Source organism: Sapajus apella, unplaced genomic scaffold (genome assembly GCF_009761245.1).
Source record: "Sapajus apella isolate SASKATOON/1434 unplaced genomic scaffold, GSC_monkey_1.0 scaffold10, whole genome shotgun sequence".
Taxonomy (NCBI): domain Eukaryota; kingdom Metazoa; phylum Chordata; class Mammalia; order Primates; family Cebidae; genus Sapajus; species Sapajus apella.
Window position 1 is genome coordinate 2188201 of NW_022436950.1, and position 22904 is coordinate 2211104.

The 22904-nt window shown below is 53.3% G+C and overlaps 2 protein-coding genes across 7 annotated transcripts in view; one reads left to right on the plus strand and one right to left on the minus strand.

Moving 5' to 3' along the window:
* The window catches only part of ILKAP (ILK associated serine/threonine phosphatase), a 31215-nt gene extending 21210 nt beyond the window's left edge, over positions 1 to 10005 (plus strand). For all 6 annotated transcript variants that reach the window (XR_004269006.1, XM_032277739.1, XM_032277743.1 and 3 more), the window contains 3 exons: positions 6845 to 6964; positions 9383 to 9464; positions 9729 to 10005. Coding sequence is in view for 5 of the 6 variants with exons in the window: in XM_032277739.1 (XP_032133630.1) it covers positions 6845 to 6964; positions 9383 to 9464; positions 9729 to 9869 (343 nt within the window). In the remaining variant the exon portion in view is untranslated. The remainder of the gene's footprint in view (positions 1 to 6844; positions 6965 to 9382; positions 9465 to 9728) is intronic.
* Positions 10006 to 11449: 1444 nt separating this feature from the next.
* Positions 11450 to 21126, minus strand: ERFE (erythroferrone). Its single transcript, XM_032277696.1, has 8 exons — positions 20694 to 21126; positions 18432 to 18664; positions 17348 to 17450; positions 16275 to 16531; positions 16090 to 16198; positions 15908 to 15998; positions 14805 to 14883; positions 11450 to 13330 (listed from the first exon to the last, which is right to left on the minus strand). The coding sequence occupies exons 1-8, from the start codon at positions 21124 to 21126 to the stop codon at positions 13232 to 13234; spliced, it is 1404 nt and encodes a 467-aa protein (XP_032133587.1). The 3' UTR covers positions 11450 to 13231.
* Between the last annotated feature and the right edge of the window lie 1778 nt (positions 21127 to 22904).

The window sequence follows — 22904 nt, forward strand, 5'->3', positions numbered from 1 at the left end:
CTTCTTTAGATTCAGATTAGGTGTTTTTAGTAGTGTTTTATGAGGGATGCTGTATACTCAGCAGTCCTTCACTTCAGTAGGCACATAGTGTGACCCTTAAAGTTGTCAAATCCCAGCACTTGGCTCTGGTGCTAACAGCCAGATGTTCCTGTTACCTTGTATCATCGGTAAGTAATCTGAGGAGGTTCACTGGTACCTTGTGAATATTCTGTTTCTTGTCACCTTTCACCTAATGGTCTTAGCATCCCTAAATCATCATTTCATCAGAGATGTCAAAGATAATTTTCATATGCTGTGATTCCTTTCACACGTATTAGTGGCATTCTATAAAGAAACACTTTTCATTATCAATAAGAGAACATAATTCTTCTAAAAAAGCAGGGTAAATGTTTTCATTCTGTCGTTTAATCACCAATTTGAAAGGAAGATAATCACCTGTAGTTGTGGAAATTAGTGTTTTTCTTTCACTTCTCTGCTTCTCTCCCTCCATCCTTGACCTGCATATCCCTGTGTGCCAACAGACTATTCAGTGAGTTAGTTGTGGTTACAGTCATGGTATTTGCTGCTGTTCACTTTATCTCAGATAGGGCCAGTGGAAACTCCTGCCGGCTGGTTCCTGCGTCATTTTCTTACGTGTGTATTAATGATTAAGAACCAAAATCCAGGCTGGGTGCAGTGGCTCACACCTGTAATCCCAGCACTTTGGGAGGCTGAAGTGGGTGGATCTCTTGAGCCTAGGAATTTAAGACCAATTTAGGTAACATTGGTGAAACCCCATCTCTACAAGAAATAGAGAGAAAAAAAAAAGGGAGACATAAGCCAGGTGTGGTGCCACACCTGTGGTCCCATCTACCCAGGAGGCTGAGGTGGGAGGATTGCTTCAGCCTGGGAGGCAGAGGTTGCAGTGAGCAGAGATCGTACCACTGCACACCAGCTTGAGTACAGAGCAAGACTGTCTCAAAAGAAATAATTTACATCAGTGTAGTGTGGATGGGGACAAATTTTTTCAAAAAAAGAACCCAACTCCATGTTCTTAGGTGCTCAGTTCAGTTGGAGTGTCATTAATTCTATGGCCACTTGAGACATATAGAGTTAGGAAACAGCACATTTTAAATCACAAGCTTGGAGTGCTATTTCTTACTCATATTTAACATTACAGAGTTTTCTCTTTGATTTAATATTTATAGCTCATTTTTCTTAATATTAGAAATCTTGGTTCTTAACAGTATATTTATTTGTTAAAATAGTTTTATAGTATCAAAATTATCACTACTGGGGGAGCAGAGGGCTCACAGCTGTAATTCCAGTGCTTCAGGAAGCTAAGGCAGGAGGATGGCTCCATGCCAGAAATTTGAGAGTAGCCTGGGCAACACAGTGAGACATTATCTCTACAAAAAATAAAAACAGGAGCATGGAGCCAGGTCTGGTGGTATGCACCTGTAGTCCCAGCCACTCTGGTGGCTGAGACAGGAGGTTCTCTTCAATTTAGGAGTTCTAGGATCTGGTGAGCTATGATTATGCCACTGTACTCCAGCCTAGGTGACAGAGTGAGACCCTGTCTCAAAAAAATATAAAAATCATCACTTTAGTTTGTATTCTTTGCTGTTCTCTTGTCCTTAGAATATACCTCACTAGAAAGATACCGTCCTTACTGTGTGCAAAAGTGAAATATAACTTTTTACTGTGGTTATTTTACCACTTTGGTTATTTGTTTTCCATTTATTTTTATTCAGTTTATTTTCAGTTTATTCAATTTTTAAATGGCTTTTTTGCCTTTATATAGTATATAGAGAAATTAGAACCCCTTTGCCTGGTTGGTGGGAATGTGAAATGGTGTAGCCACTATGGAAAACAGTGTGGCAGTTCCTCAAACGTTAAATACAGAGTTAGCATATGATCTGCAGTTCCACTTCTGGGTATGTACCCAAAAGAATTAAAAGCAGGGACACAAACAGACACTTGCACACCCATGTTCACAGCAGCATTTTCCACCACAGACAAAAGGGGGAAGCAGCCCAAATGTTTATTGACAGATGAATAGATAAGCAAAGTGTGAGATATCTCTATAACAGAATACTATTCTTAACCTCATAAAGGAAGGAAATTCTGGCTTATGGTGCAAAATGGATGAACCCGAGGACTTTATGCTAAGTAAAAGAAGCCAGATGCAGTCAGGCATGGTGGCTCACACCTGTAATCCCACCACTTTGGGAGGGAGGCAGATGGATTACCTGAGGTCAGGAGTTTGAGACCAGCATGGCCAACATGGTGAAACCCTGTCTCTACTAAAAATACAAAATTTAGCTGGGTGTGGTGGCGTGCACCTGTACCCCCAGCTACTTGGGAGGCTGAGGCAGGAGAATTGCTTCAACCTGGGAGGTGGAGGTTCCAGTGAGCTGAGATCGTGCCATTGCACTCCAGCTTGGGCAATAGAGTAAGACTCTATCTCAAAGAAAAAAAAAGCCAGATGCAAAAAGACAAATACTATTATTTCACTCATAGGAGTTACTAGTCAAGTTCACAGAAAGTAGAATGGGGAGGTACAGGGGATGAATTGTGCGGTTAATGTTTAATGGGAACAGTCTCAGTTTGGAAGATAGAAAAGTTCTGAGGATGGATGGTGGTAATGATTACACAACACTGTGAATATATTTAATGCTGCTGAACTGTACACTTAGAAATGGTTAAGATGGTAAATTTCATGTATATTTTACCACAATAAAAAAATGAAAAATTCCCTGTTGTATGCTTCAAAATCTAAATTGAGTAAAAAGACATTTAGCGATGTCACGCTTTCATCCCTGTGTCCCCTTCATCCTATTTCTTGATTCCAGTATTTCTTACAAAACTAAGTAAATCTTGGTGTAGTCTTAATTTTTTCTACTTTCTTACATTGAAGGTAGCTATGTAGCAGTGAATTTTCTGAGAATAAGACAAGTTTTATTTTTATTTTATAAGGAAGGCAGCTGAACAGATGGGAAGTTTACATATAGCATTTAAATTTAAATGTCAGTGCTGTGTGCCTAGAACTTGATCAAGTGCAGGTCCCTCGTAACTAACTCTCCTAGCATTGTACTTCAGTTATCTCTGTAGCACTCATTGTATTAATACATTTGATTTAGGCATCTGCCAGTTTTTGGATGGTCAGGAGATGGAGTTTCCACCTCCTAACCTTAGCTTTGCAAACATCACTTGGGGATAGCTTATTTTTTGAGACCCGCTGCATCTTGCTTTTACTGACATGCAAGAGGAGCTGAAGTCCAAGCAGTTTCTGGCTGCTAAAGGCAGCCAGATTAGCCTTAAACACGCAAGTAGTAGGATGTCTCAGTCTCACTCAGTCTCTCTCTGGAGAAAAAATTAGAACAGAAACTATCAACAAAAATAGCTAAGATCTGAGGACACTGTTGAACAGCTTGTCCAATAATAGGAAAACAGTTCTCTGGTTGGCAGAAAAGAAGAGAAATAAAGAGCACAAAACAAAAGTTGGAAGGGTGTAAGGGCAGGAGGCCTGTCCTAATGAGGGCTGGTACCAAGGGACAGGCAGACTGGCTTGGTAGGCTGAGACTTAAAAAGCTACTATCTGCTAAGCATTGTAATTACGGGGGTGGGGGGAAATTTTGAGGGAAGGGGAAAGAATGAACTTTGGGCAGTTTGTTTGAACTTTGAAAACAGCAACGGGGAGAACATGCTGTGAAACAGCTTTCTGTTGTGTCTAGAGTAGTGCACTTTCTAAGAAATGGACATGGGTAGGGTATGTATTGGTGGCACACACCTGTAGTCCCAGCCACTTGGAGGCTGAGGCGGGAGGATCGTTTGAGTCCAGGCACTTGAGCCTGTAATGCGCCACCATGCCTGTGACTAGCCACTGCACTCCAGTCTGGGTAGCACAGCAGGACCCTTGCTCTTAAAAAAGAGTTCTAGTGAAATGGATCAAGCAGACTGGGAAGTACAAAGCCTGTGGGGCTGCTGGGGCTGAGTCCTGACTAGCCTCGTCAGTGGTGATCCTTTTGGACTTGTACCAACACTTTCCAAAGTAGAAGCGGCATGAATTTATCCTGTGTGATGCTCGGTCTCAGGGTTGGGACTCTGTGATTGGCCTTTGTTGAACTGACAGGTATTTGCATGTGGCATCCTACATAGGACATTGCATTGGGTGTAAGCATAGCGCCAGTCCGGCTTCCTGCATCATTACCAAACGCTTTTCCTGGGGTCCATCATTCTGTCTATTGCTGCTTTCTCCTGTTACTCCAGCAGTTCAGTGAATGTAAGATTACTACTTTGTATGTGGAACTTTGAAAACAAGAATGAGAGGGCGGGTGTGGTGGCTCACACTTGTAGTCCAAGCACTTTGGGAGGCCGAGGAACGTGGATCACGAGATCAGTCTGGCCAACACAGTGAGATCCCATCTCTACTAAAAATACAGAAATTAGCTGGGCGTGGTGGCGGGCACCTGTAATCCCAGGTACTCGGGAGGCTGAGGCAGGAGAATCACTTGAACCCGGGAGGCGGAGGTTGTTGCAGTGAGCTGAGATCACGCTACTGGACTCCAGCCTGGGCAACAGAGCTAGACTCCATCTGAAGAAAGTAAGAACGAGGCACATTATACATGTAATCTCAGCACTTTGGGAGGCTGAGGTGGGAGGATTGCTTGAGGCCAGTTGTTTAAGACCAGCCTGGGCAACACCCCATCTGTACAAAAAAAAAAAATTTTTTTTTGTTACTTACCTGGGCTTGGTGGCACCTGTAGTTCTAGGGTGGCTATTTTAAAAGACAGATTTAAAAAGGAAACCTTGGGAAATGTATTGAAAGAAGGTGCTTTGTAGGATTATTGTACTTAAGACTTTAACAGTGTTAACTGGGATAGCTTCTATAAATTTTGAGAAAGTAGCAAGTTCAAAAGAACACTGGTAATTTTACTGTATGTCCAGTTTAAAGAGTGAATTAGATTACTAGAATTCAGCAATAGAGATATATCTATTTTCAATTCAACTACAGAAATATATTTTAATCATTCACATTAGGTCACTGTCACAGGATGAGACAGTTCTTCAAAAATTATGTTTTCCTGAGATCAGTTGCTTATAGATAATGTTCAATGACATCAAGACATGCATTTCTGAGAAATTATCACTTTTAAAAATTTGATCTCTACTGATTGTTTTCACTGATTCCAACATTATTATTTACAACACTGCCCTCTGGAAAATATTTTGTTCACAAGAAATAATAAAGTATAATGATTTGTTGCATCAAAAATAAAAAGGAGGCTGAGGTGGGAGGATCACTTGAGCCCAGGGAGCTATGATTACATCGCTGCCCTCCAGCCTGGGCAACAGAGACCCTGTCTCTCTTAAAAAAGAGAGCGAGCGAGCGTGTGCAGGTGTGCGCGCAGATCCCGTGCTGCCTCATATTTTCCTTCTTTAGACTTAGGAATTGTTTCATGTTTTCTGTACTGTGTTGTGCAGTACCAGAAGTTGCTGGTAACTTCTAGATCTTCTGGGACCTGCCATTGCAGAGGTGGTCATTGGATTCTTAATCTTGTTGAAATAGGATGGGTTTATGACTGGGATGGGGAGATCCACACCAGACACCCAATCATTTGGTTGTGAGAGAGGTACTCTGTTGGCTTTTCATAGTACTTAAACTGTGAGCTGCTTCCTGAACTGGCAGCTCCTAAGGCCAACTGCCCCATGACCGTCTTTAGTCTTCAGCTCTTACCCTGTGCACTCTGGTTCCTCTTGCTGTTTGTTTTAAAAGTTTATATCCTGGAAGATCACTAGGCTTTTTGCAGATGCCAGTAGAAGTCTGTGAGGAAGAAAAAACATGTTTGTTATGGATACTGAACTTTGAGCCACTGAGAGGGTAACCGGGGCCCAGAGAAGGGCCAGGCTGAATTCTGCCTTTAGGACACCAGCCCAGGAAGCATTTCCTACCATGTGCATCCATCTGCACCACATCTCCTGAATGCGTGGTCCATGATTTGGGAGCCCCCCGGTGATCCTAAACGCCCACGCATAGCTGTGACATTTATGGAGTGCTCTTGGACTTTGAGCGTGGGTTATCTTCCTGCCTTTACAGACAAGGACCTGAAGGGGAGAGCGCTTGCAGCTGCCTAAGGTGACAGTGCTACAGCCCAGACCAGAATTGTTCTTTAGGGCAGTAAGCTCCCCCAAGTGGTTTTTCCTTGACAGTAGGACTGTGCCTTACGTGTCTCTTCCCATTTGTAGATCACTGCCCCATATCCATATCCCCTCACCTAAAAATAGAATGGGAAAAACCTTGATGCTATGCGGGTATGCGGGTTACTGTCATTTACACGCCTGTACTTGATGCAAAGGAACTGTGCTCCACAATCCGGGAATAATCACTTTCAGGGATTTCCCAAATCTAATTAGATTGAAATGTAAAATATCCCTCTGTTCTAGCTATTGTTAACCCTGAGGCATGTGTGAAACTCTCAAGGAGCTTTAAGATACAGAAACACTGCCAGGCTCCCCCACCCAGTCCAGTCAGATTTGATTCTGGAGTTTGGACCTGGATGTGTGATGAGAACTGCTGAGTCCAGCTGAAGGTTAGGCTGGGCAGTCCTGTTTACCAGCCTCCAGAAATGCTATTCCCACCTTGTGCAGCCGGGCAGGCTCCCTACCCCAGGGCAGCGGTTAATGACCTAGACATCCTTGTGTATTTGAGATCCAGAAATGTCAGTACTGGCTAATAATGTGAATTCCACAGCCTATATCTTTCACACTTCCATTCCCTGCTTTTTAAGGTGAGATTCTAAGTACTGGGGACCCATGATCTGTCAGGAATTCCAAGTCTGAAATGTTTTTCCTCTCATTTTAGGGATGGGCGTGTTTTGGGCGTGCTAGAGGTGTCCCGCTCCATTGGGGATGGGCAGTACAAGCGCTGCGGTGTCACATCTGTGCCTGACATCAGACGCTGCCAGCTGACCCCCAATGACAGGTAAAGACCCCTACCAGAGGCACAGGTGCGCCTGCATGTGGCTGTATTTCTCTTCCTCATTTCTTCCAGTTTTCATCAAGCCTTTGTTGGAGGGAAGGTGTGCATGGTGCTAGGCCCTGTGGGTGTAGAGATAAACAGAATGTGGTTTCTGCCCTGCTGGGGTCCACAGTGGTAGGGGAGCACACATGGGGATGGGCAGTTGCAGTCTAGTGTGTACTAGGCGTGTGTGGTGCACTGGGGAACTTCGCAATGGGGGAAGGCGTATCCTTGTCGGAGAGGAGAGGGCCTTCCTGACAGAGGGAACACACACTAAGGCATTAAAATGTGACAGCATGAAAGCATGGCCAGACAGGTGCTTGGAGGACCGAGAGTGGTGGGAAAGTGAGAGCAGGGTGCTTTGGGGACAGATTCTGAAGGGCCCTCAGTCCCATGCTGGAGAGTCTGAATTCTAGTTGATATTAGTGGAGAATCAGAGGTGGTTTTTACGCAGAGCCAGGATCAGTTGAGAAGGAGACTGTTCACTTGTTCGTCTCCTGTTCTTCATACTTAAACATAAGGCACTGTGCTGGCGGAGGGCAAGGCCTCAACAGGTAATGGTTAAAGATGGTATTATGGAGCTAGGGAGGCCCATGAGCAGCAGTGCAGCAGCCCTGGCCTGATGGTGAGAGCTGAACTAAGGCAGTAGCAGGAGGGAGACGAGAGGAAAGCTCACAGAAGCAGGCTCCACGGCACTGAGCTGACGAGGGGAGGCGAGAGACGCTAGGGGCACTGTGGCGGGGAGGTCCTCCAAGCGCTGCTCCGAGTCCTGCCCCAGTGCTGCCTTGCTTTGGCACTCGCTGGCGTGGCCTCTTCTCGAGCCATCGCCCATTCTCTACATCTGCCTTCAGTGTGTTATGTTCTCATGTGCCCCAGGGGGTCCTCTATCATCTTGCCAGCAGCTGCCGCCTCTGGTTTTCTGAACGATGCCCCCAGGGCCCCATCTGCTTGGCACCCTCTGCTTTGCCTCCTAGCTCCCCCTCCTGGGTTGCAATTGTGGGTCTTTGTGATTGGTTATTCAGGGTCTGACTCTCAGGACACTAGAAGGGGCAGGAGCTTGCTAGGACTGTGTTCTTAGCAGGGACCACCTGCTCAGCAAATAGTGGTTGAATGAAAGCCTAGTCAAAAGAGGAAAACAGGCTGGGCACAGTGGCTCACGCCTCTTAATTCTGGATCACCTGAGATCAGGAGTTCGAGACCAGCCTGGCCAACATGGCAAAACCCTGTCTCTACTAAAAATACAAAAATTAGCTGGGCCTGATGATGGGCGCTTGTAATCCCAGCTACTCGGGAGGCTGAGGCAAGAGAATTGCTTCAACCCGGGAGGCAGAGGTTGCAGTGAGCTGAGATCATGCCATTGCACTCCAGCCTGGGCAACAAGAGTGAAATTCCATCTCAACAACAACAACAACAACAACAACAAGGAAAACAAAGATACAGGTATTAGAATGAGAAAAGGAAGGTGGCTTACACCATAAAGCTGTGGGGAAGCATATTCCCCACCCCCAATGCTGGGAGAACAAGAACTGTCGCATCAAATCCGTTGGTGTTCAGAAAGATTCCGGGGGCAGTCTAGAGAGGGGCTGATTCTGAAAGGGAGAGCATGCGGTTTCAAACACAGGAACACGAACAGCTGCCCCCTCTTGGACCTTGGACTTGCATGTAGCCCGCAGGTGCGCAGTGTGCATCCAAGGATGTTTCACCGAGGCCAGGCTAATTCTCAGCTTTATGTCTGGAAGTGGTGATATAAATTCTTGTATATTTACCATAACACCCAGTGTTTTTATTCAGTGATTTTTCCTTGAGTTTGTCTAAGAAAGTACAGCACCTAATGTTTGAAGTAATTAATAATTCTGTTAATTGGTGAAGAGAAGGGTAGTCTCAGTTTTGATATATAACATCCTATCCACAAATAGTTTTAAGTAGTTTAAACCTTTGTCACAGAAATTAAGTGGGTTTTCAAAAATCTTAGCCTGGCTGGGTGTGATGGCTCATGCTTGTAATCCCAGCACTTGGGAGATTGAGGCAGGTGGATCAGTTGAGGTCAGGAGTTCAAGACCAGCCTGGCCAACATGGTGAAACCCCATCTCTACTAAAAATACAAAAAATTAGCCAGGTGATGTGGCGGGCCCCTGTAATGCCAGGTACTGGGAAGGCTGAAGCAGGTGAATCACTTAAACCCGGGAGGCAGAGGTTGCAGTAAGCCAAGATCACACCGTTGCACTCCAGCCTGGGCAACAAGAGTGAAACTCCATCTCAAAAAAAAAAAAATCTTAGCCTTTGAATAGTTGGACAAATATTTATCTCCAGGCCATGCTTTTTTTTTTTTTTTGGCGGGGGGGTTGCACCTAAAACCATTTATATTCCTCCCTGGTGTTATAGGTTCATTTTGTTGGCTTGTGATGGGCTCTTCAAGGTCTTTACCCCAGAAGAAGCCGTGAACTTCATCTTGTCCTGTCTTGAGGTGAGGAATCTCACACGGGAGTGATGGTTGTTCCAAATGTGTCCTAGTTTTTGGAGAAGTAGAAGTCCTGAGACCCCATGTCCTCCCATTGTGGGGCAGCCCTTCTGCCCTTTTTCAGTGTGAACTCTGCCCACTGCACTGGTCAGTTTGTCCTGCCAGCACTGATGGGAGGCCAGAGCAGCTCCTCTTCTTGGCAGTAATGTTTCTGGAAAGTGGCAGAGTGCAGAGTCACCCCATTCACTCATTCCCTTTCTCATCTGGTAGGATGAGAAGATCCAGACCCGGGAAGGGAAGTCTGCGGTCGACGCCCGCTACGAAGCAGCCTGCAACAGGCTGGCCAACAAGGCGGTGCAGCGGGGCTCGGCTGACAATGTCACCGTGATGGTGGTACGGATAGGGCACTGAGGGGTGGCGCGCGGCCAGGAGCACCCATTGTATTGACTTAAAAGGTTCATTTTGTGTGTGTGTGCACATTGTGTGTTTTGTGTACTCCTGTGGGACTCCCATGGTTGTAAATAAAGGTTTCTGTTTTTTTTTTTTTTTTTTTCCTAGTCTTTTGAGTGATTATACTGTGAATACCACTTGACCCTTCAGAGATGGTGTTTGCTTTTGAATATGCTGCCTTTCCTTGTTAAAACCATTATAGGTGTCTTGGACTGGCTCGTGGTGACCTGCAAGCTGCTTGTTGTGTGAGGTTTTGTAATTCACAGGCATTTTGCTGTGCTTTCACCCTCACGGTGACCCTGGTGGCAGAAGTGGCATGTTGCAATGAAGAGAAGGTGGGGATGACTGGTTAGAGACAAGGCTGACCAGACCAGGGCTTTTGAAACCCTGTAGCTCTTTTCAGTTTTCCATACACAGATACTGTTGCAAAATGTTGCAGAGCATGAGCTCCAGCTTAGCCAGGAATAGACTGATACACAAGGTTATTTGTGCATCAGACCCTCTAGAAACAGTCCAGAATTCATGGTTCTGATTCTGTTGGTGAGAGCTGCAGTCTGGCAGAAGGAGTCTGTGGAGGACTAGGTTCAGTTTGGTGGCTTCCATCTGGGTCTCCAGGGTGCAGGTGTGCACCTTCCTGTGGGGGCATGCAGCCTGCTGCCCAGCATGGCTTGGGAATTCTACTTCCCTCCTGAGGTAGTGTGGGCAGTGGGCCCTGTGCTGGACTGAGGTTTGTCTTTGCAATAACACCTCAGAGGGAGACATTCTATGAAGGATGTTAAAAGCGTGAAGAGAGTGTATGAATAAGCAGCTCAGAAGAATAAGCTTTAAAATTCTTCTCGAGCACTTGTTTATATAGAAAACATGTCATTAGGACTGTAAGTAGTTTTTAGTAAAGCAGCTCTCAGATCCTTTTGTGTAAATGTTTGGCTCTGGATGATGTAAGATTCTAAAAATTTGCCTTTTCAGAATCTGTTTTGTAATGTTCCCTGGCCCCCACCCAACACACACATATGGTTTTATCACCCAGTTGATTCAGTGAGTGGAATTGGTATCCATGCTATAAGGACCTCATTGGTAAATGCTTCATGGAAACCTTAGGTGACTCCTGGGGATCTGTTGTGTCAAAGCCATAAGTAAAAACTGAAGTGTTGGTGCTGCCCCTTCCCCAGGGAGTTTTAAGATCCAAGTAAGTATCCATTTCAGTTTGAGGACTGGGACATTGTACGGTATGGCATCATTGAAGAAAAGAGCCCTGGCACCCCAGCAAACCAGGTATTTGCACAACGATGTCTGTGACTCCTCCATCCCCATGTCCCACTGTCCCCGAGAGGCTGGACACTGGCTTCGCAGGAAGGTTCACTCCCAGCCTTCAGGGGAGTCCCTCCCACCTAGAGACTGGAGGCTATCTCCACCTCACCTTCTGTGTTCCTCCTTGCTGTCCTTAGTGAACCTGGGTTAAAGGGTGGATTCTGGATCTTAAGGCCTGCCGTTTGTTTTGTAACGTCACAGAGTTCTTAAGTATTTGAGCCACCCCACAAAGCCAGTATTAGACAATAAATACTTTAATTGTTGCAAAACACACTGGGAAAATGAAAGATGTGGAATGTGGCTTTTTCAAGAGTAGAAGATACGTTCTCTAAAATAGCTGTGCCCAGTGGATACAAAGTGAAATCTAGATAAGGGTGTGGCCACATCACCCCCTTATCAAAGTGCAGGGGACGCAGTACCCAGGCAAGCCCAGTACTTCCAGGTAGGGTGGGTATGAGTCCTACTGAGAATTGCACCAGGCCTGCCCCAGGGCAGAGTGGTTGGTTTTTATATATTACTGTGCTTAGGGATGGAGATGCTTGATTCGGAGTTGGGGTTTGGAAGCTGGGCTCCTGGGGATCATTCTGGCCTGGCAGTGGTCCCCTCAGCAGAGGCCAGCTAGAAGGTGAAGGTGACTGGCCATTGCTCCCTTCTCTCCCAGGCCTGAGCACCCTGCCAGACTAGCTTGGCTCGCAGGAGGGTCTGAGGTACCAGGTCACTGGTAGCCTTTTGTGTGGGGAGGCGGCAGGTTAACCCTTCCTCAGCAGGTAAAAGGTCCTGCAGGTCGCTGCCTACACTGGGACAGTCCTGCTCTTTAGGGAAAATGTGGGAGGCTACATTTGAGGAGGCTGTGGGCTCACAGCCCGTGTCTCCTCATGAGAGCTGCCCTCCCCATACCCTATCACTGCCACAGGAGCACAGGCTTGGGACCAGCCCTCCCGAGACCACCCTTTCTCGAGACTGTCTCATCTACCACTTGTCCAGTCTCAGAGCCACATCACCACCCAAGTGGTAAAGATGCTTGGAAGGCTCATCCCAGAGCCGCTGGACCCGGCCAGGCCCTGGCATCCCTTCAGGAAGCCTCTGCTTCAGCTGTTCAGCTGATGGGTCAGCAAGCCCGGATGTCTCCAATCTATAAAGACATTCTAGATCTTTCCTCTGGTGGGTGGATCCTAGCAGTGAGTCAGTGCCTCAGAGGGGAGGGGAAAAGGGATCTCATCCGCCTCTGGAGAGGATAGAAGGGGGCCTTGGCTGTGAAAAGACTTGCAGAGGAGGGAAAGAGCGAAGCTCTCATTTGGAGAGGCCTTCTGAGGTAAATCTGTGAGTTAATCTTGCATACATTAGAACTGGGACCTGCTCCTGAAAGTTGGGTCCAGACTCACTGTCCCCCAGTGGACCCTGTCCAGTGTCCCCCTGGCCCAGGCTAAGCAGTGCTCAGCTCCACTGGCAGGTGGAGCATGGCTAGGGGAAGGGCAGGGAAGACCAAGGAGCCCAGATGGAGACCAGGGGGGTGGTGGGTGACCCTGTCCCTTCTGAGTAGTAACATGCAGCATGCTTCCCTGTGGCGCCCCCTCAGCCCTGCACCAGTGTACCCTCTTCCAGGCAGGGACCCTGGCCAGTGCGCTTGTCACTCTGTGAGAACACGAAGAGAGGTGGAATAGGTGGGGCTGGGCTGCAGGAAAGATGTAGAGGCCATCTGGGCAGGTGCTGAGCAGGCCGGGAAAGAGCCAGCCTGTAGCCGGGGACTAGCAGGTGCCCCAGGCACACCTGCCATTTCCTGGGTAACAGTTCAACAGGGCTTCCCCTTTTAAAAGATGGTTTTTCTGAATCACTCCCAGCGCTGGGACCACCTCCGCAGGCCTGCCTGCAGTGGCTCTGTGGGCTGAATTGCAGCGGCCAGTGTGGGGAGAGTTCCGGGTGGGCCTCCTGCACACGGCCACTGCCAGTTGACACTGTCCACACAGTCTAGGCCTCTGCTCCATTTGCCCGTGAGAGGAAAGGGCTGTGGTGGCCGTTCACACGCCCAGGAGGATAGCGCTGAAGTGGGAGCCGCTGCGCACTGTGAGGGAGGAGCCGCTGGCGTTGTCCAGGAAGACAGAGGCCCACTGCCCCATCTGCAAGGAGGGCGCCTTTAAGGCACTGGGCCACCCCAACAGCCTGCAGAGGCGACCCAGGTGCCAGCCAGCCACACTCCTGCCCACTCAGCCCTGAATGTGAGAAGGGTCCAGGCCAAGAGAAGCATGTGGCTGCCAAGGCCACAGCAGGGGCTCACGTGGCCTGGGCTCCACCCGGCACCTCTCACTCCTGCTTTCCCCACAGTGAGCCTGTACTCAGGGCCAGAATTGGATTCAAGAGTCCAACAGGTTTCTCAGCTGCAGGGCTTCTCAGAGCCTATAAGGCTCCAAGTCAGGTGGGAGAGTGGCCCTTCCCCAGGCCTGGCCCTGCGGTCATTTGGCAGAGCCTTCCATGAAACCAGCACTCTCGCCTGGTTGCTCAGATGTGGTCCATGCACCAGCAGTGTCACATCCCCTGCAAACTCCCGGAAATGCATCATCCAGGGATCCACCCAGACTGCCTCAGGATCTGCATCTTAAGATCCAGGTGGTAGCCGGGTGCAGCGGATCACAAGGTCAGGAGATAGAGACCATCCTGGCTAACGTGGTGAAACCTGTTTCTACTAAAAATATAAAAATTAGCTGGGCATGGTGGCACGTGCCTGTAGTCCCAGCTACTCAGGAGGCTGAGGCAGGAGAATCGCTTGAATCTGGGAGGCAGAGGTTACAGTGAGCTGAGATCGTGCCACTGTACTCCAGCCTGGGTAAAGAGACTATCCCCAAAAAAAAAAAAAAAAAAATCCAGGTGGTGCACAGACCATCTGTGTTCACCAAGCACGCTGTGCGGCACCCACATGGACCCCTGATGCTCTCCTGACAACCACAGACTCTGGAGCCGGATGGCCTGGCCTCCATTTCTGGCTCTGCTGTGTGAATTTGGGCAAACTAGGCAAGTAGCACTACCTTCCCCAAAACTCTGGGAGAATTCAAGAGCAGCTGTTAGTCTACACACCTGCACTCAATTTTTTTCTTCATTAATAAATTCTACCTTTATGTCAGTTTCTCTACCACTTGCCAAAATTCCCACAGTGCCAGAAAGACATGATCACTTAGGGTTTTAGTAGGAAAATAACATCTCTGGCTTCCCAGTCATGGGACCCAGGGCGTCAGCCTGGGCAGAGCGCTGTCCTCTATTCCTTCCCTCCACTGGTCCCTCAAACAGGCCTGTGGTGGCCGGAAGTACCAGGCCTCTATGAGGTGCTCGGGAAGTCTGAATATTGGGATGCAGAGCAGAGCAGCTGCTCAAGTGGGCGGCGCCCTCAGGGAAGGGCTGTTAGGAAGGAGATCAGGACTTGAAGCCTGGCTGTGCCCAGACCAAGGTGGGCACTTGGCATGTCCTGGACCCTGTCCCAGGCCTGAAGTCTGAGGGTGCTGCTCCTGGTGATCCTGAGCACCTAACAGCACCCTTCTGTACCCAGCCACCTATGGCCATGCACAGGTGGTGCCCCTCCATGCCCAAGCCCGCCTCACTTACCTGTAGGTACAGGACACCATTCACAGAGATGGTGAAGAGCTCACTGCTGCTCTCCAGGCCCATGACAGCCTCCAGGGAGCTGTGGCCAAAACAAAGAGGTTCAGCCTGCCCCAGAAGACACCACCAGCTTCACCCACAACACACAGTCCTGCCAGCAGCCAACACACGCCCAGCCAAGTGCCTGACCTTGGCCAGGCCTTCCAGTGGAGGTGGTATCTGAACTGAGTCCCAAGAAGAGGAAGGAGAGAGAGGGCCAGAGGCGCCTGCAGTATTGGGAAAGGCAAGGCCAGAGCCCAGCAAGGGGCAGCAGAGCCCTGGCTCAGATGGGAAACGACCCAGAAGTGGGGGTGTGGTGGTAGGAGATGCTAAAAGTTGGTTCAGGCCAACACACTCTGAGGGTTCAAAGCCAGACTAAGCAGTTTGGACTTGATCTATTCATTCCCATCTTCTCCAGCTATCTGCAGAGCATCTGCACTGTTCCTGGGTGAGGGGTGGGAAGGCCACTGAGGAGGGGGCATCCAGAAAGCTGTCAGGAGAGGCCACCTGGAGTAATACCGGTGCTTGGGGCCCCAGAATGAAAGTCTCCAAGTTGGGAAGGAGATAGGAGGCTGGGAGGAGCTGGGCCTCCTAGGACCTGGGGAGGTGAAGGTCTGGGCAGGGAGTGGCCTGGAAAGGTTTTTGTTTTGTTTGAGACAGTCTCACTCTTGTCATGGAGGCTGGAATGCAATGGCACGGTCTCGGCTCACTGCTACCTCCGCCTCCCAGGTTCAAGTGATTCACCTGCCTCAACCTCCAGAGTAGCTGGGATTACAGGCGCACCACACTCAGCTTTTTGTATTTTAGAGACGGAGTTTCACTATGTTGGCCAGGCTGGCCTCGAACTCCTGGAAAAGGTCATTTTTAACAGCTCCTGCTTGCTGTGAAGAGAAGGCCTGATTGGGGGCAGAAGTAAACGGGGAGACCAGGGAGGGTGGAGTCAACCAGGCCATGGTGGGGTGGGAATGGGCGGAAGCCTGTTTAAACAGGATGGTGGCTGTTTAACACCCCGAGCTTGTGGAGGCCGAGTGCACGTGGGTATGGGGTCCGGGCCGGGGCTCACTCACGCGTTGCGCTGGCACTGGGACTGGATGCAGATGAGCAGGCGCAGGCGGTCCCGGGGGCGCGGCGGCCCCCTCCTCGGCGGTTCCCCGAGCACTGCGGGGCAGAGTGGGGTGTGGTCACGCAGTAGGGCGGCAAGGAAGGGCTGGAGGCAGGGCGGGCGGTCCCCCCACGCCCCGGGGCTCACCTACGTGCAGTGTGGCAGTAAGCGCGTAGAAGCCAGTCACGGGCGCCCTATACTGGCCACTGGTCAAGTTCAGGCCAGGGCCACGGTGGAAGGCACCCTCGGCGTCAGGCTGTGGGGAGCACGAACAGTCACCCCGGCTTCTGCCTGGCCGGCCCCACCCCCCCCTTTCGTGCGCCCGCACTCACCAGGTGGTAGGCACCAAGCTCGTGCAGCACACGCCGCTCCACCGACACGTCCTGGCGCAGGCGGCAGTGGAAGGCGGCCTCCACGCGTGGCGGCCCCGGGGCCCGGGACGCAGCCAGCAGCGCCAGCACGACCTCCACCGCGTCATCATCGTCCTCCCTGGCAGTGGCGGAGACCGGGGCGAGGCTTGCTGCAACTGGCCCGGCGGGGCCGCGCGTGCAGGGTCTGGGCTCCGCGCGCTCCCGCTGCCGCACCGCGCCTGGCACAGAGTGAGCTGTGGCCGTGCACCGGGCACCCCTCACCCGCTTGCAGTGTGGGTCCAGCCCCGAATGACGGGCGCAAACAGGGGTGGGGCGAGGCCTCGGAGCCTTTGCTTCCTGACCCCGCAGTGGCTCCCGCTTCCCTCACGCTTTGGGAAGCTCGGGCAGAAGTGCTCCAGCGTCCTTGGCCTCCAGCCTCACCTCTACCCCACCCACATTTTTCAAATAAGCTGGGGGCAAAATAAGCGATAGCAGCTTCACTGGAAGTTACAGGGAGGTTCTTCAGCGCAGAAGGTGCTATATTTAAATCAACAGGACATTGAACTGAAGGAAAAACCAGCTCAATTCTAATGACTAACGTGAGCCGCGCTCTGCAGTGGGCCTCAGTGCGGACTCCACAGCTGGGCTCAGCTCTGTCTCCTCCAGCATAGGCTGCCCCAGCCCGCGCCAGTGGTGACTGTGGGTACCAGGCTGAGCTCCACCCGGTGCTGCCCCATATACTAGCCTCTGCCTTTCGCTGGGCTACCGACTCCCAGGCGGGGCAGGGGCGCTGGTCCCTGAGCACCTGCCACACTAGCCAAGTTAACCTTCCTCTGTGGAGCCTCCTCCTGGCCATGCCCCCCAACCCCCAGACCCCCTCAGCCCTGACCATTGGCAGACCTGGGCCAGCTCCACTGTTCTGGAGTCCAGCCCGGAGCAGGTACCTCCTTGGGTGTCTGCTGAAGTGCGAGGTTGGCCCCGTCGGCTCTTTGGGACACCCTCCCAGGCCCTGCTCACAGGGGTGTGTGGGTGCCTGAACCGGGGCACACCCCTACCTTTCAGCAGCAGCTGGAACTCCTTCAGCAGCGCCTCGGGTGGGATGGTGGGGCCTGGGGGGCCCTGGGGACCGGGTGGACCAGGGGGCCCTGGCAAGCCGAACTGAAAGGGAACCTTGGCTGTGAGGACACGAGAGGAGCAGGCTGGGACCCCCGGCATCTCCTGTGTAAGCTCTTGCCTCTGAGAGGCAGGCAAGAGAGCTCCATGGGCTCCAGCCTCAAACAGTGAAAGCTTCTCCTGGAGTGAGCACGAGGACCGCGTTGGAGGTGGGGGCTCTGGGGCTGGGGAGGGCTCTGCTCTGAGGGGGAAGCAGAGGGCGGAAGCCGCTCCTGTGGCCAGGCCTCCTGGAGGGAGGAAGAGTCCAGGCTGCTTTGGGGGACTTGCATCTCAGGGTCTGCACTGGGCCTGGGTCCACCATCATCAGCAAGTCCCCGCTAGGCTGGGTTGGGACCCGAAACAGACGCCAGTGAGCCCCCTTCAGGGAGGAGCTTAGGGCAGAGTCAGGAGGCTGGGGCAGAAGTGGGAGGCCAGGCCATGGGGACAGCCCAGCCTATGCACCTGCCTCATGTGCTCCAAGCTGGCGTCCCATGGCGCGGTCAGATCCCAGGCAGTGAGACTGTCCCCAGGAGACGGAGAAGCCTGCACCCCATATGTGCCTTCTTGGGGCTAATAGGAGGCAGCTCCAGGACCAAGTGTGAAATTTCTGCCCAGGCCAAGACCCAAGGCTGAGTGAGTGTGGGAGCCAAGCAGCCGCCAGGACTCCATGCTCCTAGCCCCTGGGAGCCAGACACTCCTGCAGGCATGAGCAAGGTGTCACCCAGCCTCCCTGGCCAGGACACAGAGGGAGGAGAAAAGAGGGAACCACTGAGTACCTGGCATTCTAGGGGTATGGGAAAAGGGCTGGGACCAGGCCCTTAACTCTGGGCTCCCCTTGGGACTGCCTGGGTTCTTCCTCTGTGTTCTCTGTCCCCAGGCTGAGGCATGAGGGGTGTGCCATTGGAAATGGTCAGGATGTAGTGGGAGTGGGTGAGGAGCGAGGAAACAGCTCCCCACGGCCTGGTGCTGACAGGATGCCAGGCTCACCTTCAGCTTCTTGGCCTTGCCCCTGCTCCTCCTCTTGCCATTGACACCCTTGTCACTCTGCCTGACGAAAAGCATCCAGGCGTCCCGGGGGTCGATGCTGTGTGCACGTTCATCCGTGGGCTCCTGGAACACAGCCAGCCCAGCAGGGCGCTTGGCCTCACTGGGCTCCCACCAAGCAGGTGGGACACTGCAGGAGGTGACTATGTGGCCTTCTGCACTCTGGGACCCTGGTCCTTGTCACCTGGGGTGCCCTCAAAGGCAGCGCCTCAAAGGCAGCTCCCAAAGGGGCCCCCACCCCTCGCACCTTCTCTCCCAGCCCATGGAGGACTCCTAAACAGGCCTCACCATGGCCTGGACTTTGCTCTCATGGGAGAGGCAGACCGAGGATGCAAGGAGGGAAGATGGGGTGCAGGGCTGGTGTGCGGGGTGAATGCCTGCACTGCCAGGCCTCCTTCCTCCAGATAAGCTGTGGTGACCACAGCATCCTCCAGGCACCAGGAGAATCCCACCACCGGGGAACCCTCAGGTGCTCAGGAAGAAGCAACTGTGATTATCAGGAAGCCCACCTACTAGCTAACCCTCCTCTGTCCATCCCCCACCGTCAGAAGTTCTAAGGAGGCAAATTCAGCCCTCATGGCCGCCTCTGGTTACAGTCCAGTGGGAGAGGGGACCAGGCGAGCTGTCGTGCCGTGAGGACTCTGCATGGGACGTTCCCTTCCTCAGCACTTCTGAGACACTGACTCAAGCACGGACAGTGATGCTTCTGGAAGTCCCCATTCCTGTGTGTGCTGCATCCTGACTGATGCTGATGCTGCCACTTAGCACTGTTTTGGGAAGAACCTTCCTGGGAGAGGCCTCAGGCCCACTGGGCTATCTGGGCTCCAGGCAAGGCTGCAGCTGGGAAGGAAACCGGCCCAGGAGGGCTTAGATGAGGTCATGGGTGCTGACTTGGGGAGCTGATGGGCAGACCCTGGGATTTGAGAGCTGACTATGCCCTTTTATCAGAGACGGAGCCAGCTGCCAAGTCACTGCCCTTGGTTCCTGGCTGCTCTGGGGGGACCCAGGGCCTTCTTTTGGGAGCTGGCTGACCAGTGCACAAGCCAGGGTGCTGTGGTGGGAAGATGAAGGCTGTGTGGTTGGACGGAGAGAGGGTCCAGGGTGCCCAGGGCCCTCAGCGCCTCCCTGCGCCTTGCAGGGCTAACTGCACCACCTGCTGGCAGCTCTCCACCACCCCCACCCTCTTCACTTTACAGCCTCAGGGTGCCCCTGTCAGCAGAAACAGCTGCAAAGATTCAGCAGGCAGGCCAGGAGAGGTGTGCCCAGCTGACCCTCCCGCCTGCACCTGTAGCCTGTGGGTGGACTCTGACCACAGTGTGGTTTGGGGGCAGAGCTGTAGCAGACAGAACCATGTTAGCTGGGGTCCCAGGAGATGGCCCTAGCAGCGGGGGGCGGGTATTGGGCAGCTGCCCTGGTTCTGGCCACGAGCGGTCACTCAGAAACAAGCCTTGGAGCCTGGGAGGACCTCTGGTGTCACCTTGTGCCCCCAAACAGGGTCCAAGGCCAAAACTCCACCTGGAAGCCCCTGAGCCTGTCCGCCTCCTGCTGACCGTGCCCTGACATTTGGCTGCTGTGCCCACCTGGGTGGTTTGGCCAACTGCAGGGGGAGGGGGCGCCTTCAGTCCTTGGGAAGTGACTGGGGGTGGTGGGGCTGGGATAGAGAACTCCGGAGGCCCCCAGGGCTGGCTACACCCGCACCCCCTCTAGATCCTTCCTGGCTCTCCCCTCTACTGCCCTGAGCATCTTCAGGATAAACAGCACCTGTGCCCACCCACCTTCCCTGGAGCAGCCCTGCCTCCCTGACCCAAGGCCCGGCCACACTGGGGCTCCTCTGAAGCCGTCCCCTCCCCAGGCCTGGGCCACACCTCCCTAACCTGACCACCCTCTGCTCAGCAGTCCAGGCTCCAAAACCCAGAAGCGGAGGGGGCAGGGCAGAGCTCAAGATCACCCCTTCCCGGCCAGAGGCCACTCGAGGCAAAGCCAGTCATTCCCCACCCTGAACAGCACCCTGCCCCCACACCCGCAGGTTTTTGTTTTTCAGAGAATTGCACCACATAGATTGGGGGGGGCGGTGGCAGTAGTTTCTTACACTTTTTACAAGCGCGTTCTTCCCGATTTCCTCAAGTCATTTACACTTTACCTAGCTGGCTCTCAATTTCCTTTCTGGCCCGAAAGAAAAGGGGGTTTCCGCCGACCTAGCAGAACCTTGCTTTAAGTAGAAGAACACCCCAAAGCCAAGGTCAAGGCTGCCCCCAGCAGCGCCCCGCCGGGCCGAGGGCGGCGCCGACCAGGCCCTAAGGCTCGGCGGAGCCCGGAGCCCCGGAGTCGGGCGTTGCTGCCGCTCTCGGGGTGAGCGCGGGCCTGGCCTCCCCGCCCGCCGCAGCCGCCCCGGGCCGGGGCTTGCGGGCTCGGGCTGGGTCCGGAGCGGACCCCGGCGTCTTACCGGCGGATGGGCGGCCAGCCCCGCGCGGCTCTCCCCGGGGCCCCGGGGCAGCTCGTTCCCCGGCGGCGGCCCCTCGCGGGCGCGACCCCTCGAGGGCGCCCCAGGCTCCGGGGAGCCCAGGCCCGCGGCGGCGGCCAGCAGGCCCGCGTAGAGCAGCAGCAGGCGGGCTCCGGCGGGGCGGCGGGCCGGGGCCATGCGGGCGGCGGGTCCCTCGTGGCTCCGAGCGCGGCGTCTCGGGCGTCCCGGGCTCCTCGCCTTATAACGCGCTTGAATCCCCCGCCTCGCCCGAGACCGCGCGCCCGCCCGCGCCCCCTCCCGGCTCCCGCGCGCGCTGCAGGGGGATGGGGGCGTGTCCGCGCTGGGCGGTGCGGGAGGGGACAGGGAGGGGTGTTCCCCTGCTGGGCGCTACCCCGGTGCTGGGGTCCCTCCTTCGCGCTGTCCCGCGCTTCTGCTTCCTGGGGAGCAGACGCCCCTTCTCCCGGCCCTGGACCCTCAGCCCCGGGAGCCAGGCGCTGCCTTCTCCCACCCGGCCCGAGGCATCCTCTCTTCCCTCTCCGTCACCCACGTCCTCTGCAGGGACCCCTGAGGTCCCCCCTCCCCATTCTCCAGGCCGCGCCCCGCGAAGCCCAGGCCTCTGCGACACGAATAGAGCAAATCGGAGCCGGGAGACCCTCAGGGCCCCTTCTCCGCGCCCCTTTCCCAGGCAGGAACTCCCCCTTCCGGGCCTTCTCTCCATACCTGGGGTGCTCTGAGCGCAGGGACTCACTGTTCTTCCGCACCCAGTGCACCTACAGGGACCGAGGGGACGCCAAGAAAGAACTCAGGACAGCCGCCCTGCCCTGATGGGGCGGACCGTGGCCTGGGCTGGGAGAACTGACCCCCGTTGTGCCCTAACAGGGGTGTGGGGACAGACCAGACCAGAAGCCAGGCTGCCCACCGCCTACCAGGGTCAGTGTCCCCAGAGGCAGATAGACCCTGCAGGCCTCGGAGAAGGCGGCAGAGAGGCCTCTGGGCGCCCTCCCAGGAAAGACCCCAGCCCCATCCCACCCCTGGCTTTGTTATATCACATGCCCTTTTGGCTATCTGCCCCCCACGGGATGCTAAGCCAAGGAGGGTCGCACACCCGGCTTGCTCGCCCCAGCCCCGCAGGCATCTGCCCCTGATGATACACAGGACTTTTTGTTAAAGAGCAGGAGAAGTAGAAATGCTCCCACCACTCACACCCAGGGTGGCTGTTCACCTCTTTGGAGAAGAGGCCTCTGGGGAAGCGAAGGCCTCCCCCTGTCCTGGTTCACAGGATGTGGCAGCAGGCACTGAAAGGGGTAGGGGGTGCCCCTCCCCAGGCTTGGGGGATGGGCCAAGGTCAGTCCTCAGACGCAAGCTGGCCCTTGTCACCTGCCTTTTCTGGCCACTCATGAGTTCCACCTGGCTGGCTTCGTGCCTGGCAGGTGGGGAAACCAGGAAGTACCTCATACTTCAGGAAAAGCATGGGATCAGAAGGTGATCATTCCCTGTGATCCACCTCTTTTCTCGTAGGATATGGGAATGGTGTCGAGTTGGGTGGAGTGGGTGTTTGAAGAAAAGCATGCCCTGCCCCGCATGAGAATCTGTCCCACAGGGCTCGGCAAGTCCCATAGACTTACTCTATGAAGATGTCTTTGAATGGCCGGTGAGGATGCTAGAGAGAAGTCCTGCCTTTAAAAGCCACAAATGGGCCCGCTTATAACCTCAACACTTTGGGAGGTGGAGGTAGGTGGATCACTTGAGGGTCAGGAGTTCAAGACCAGCCTGAACAACATGGTGAAACCCCGTCTCTACTAAAAATACAAAACTTAGCCAGGCATGGTGGCAGGTGCCCGTAATCCCAGCTACTCCGGAGGCTGAGGCAGAATTGCTTGAAGCTGGGAGGCGGAGGTTGCAGTGAGCTGAGCTCGTGCCACTGCACTCCAGCCTGGCGCCTGGCAAAAGAGCAA

Excerpts from the sequence above, each read along its gene's own strand:
- ERFE (XM_032277696.1), bottom strand. The coding sequence starts at position 21,126 with ATGGCCCCGGCCCGCCGCCCCGCCGGAGCCCGCCTGCTGCTGCTCTAC. Across the intron at positions 16,532-17,347 it reads GTTCCAGCTGCTGCTGAAAG|GCGCGGTGCGGCAGCGGGAG; the intron begins GTAGGGGTGTGC and ends ACTCTGTGCCAG. Across the intron at positions 15,999-16,089 it reads TACTGCCACACTGCACGTAG|TGCTCGGGGAACCGCCGAGG; the intron begins GTGAGCCCCGGG and ends TCTGCCCCGCAG.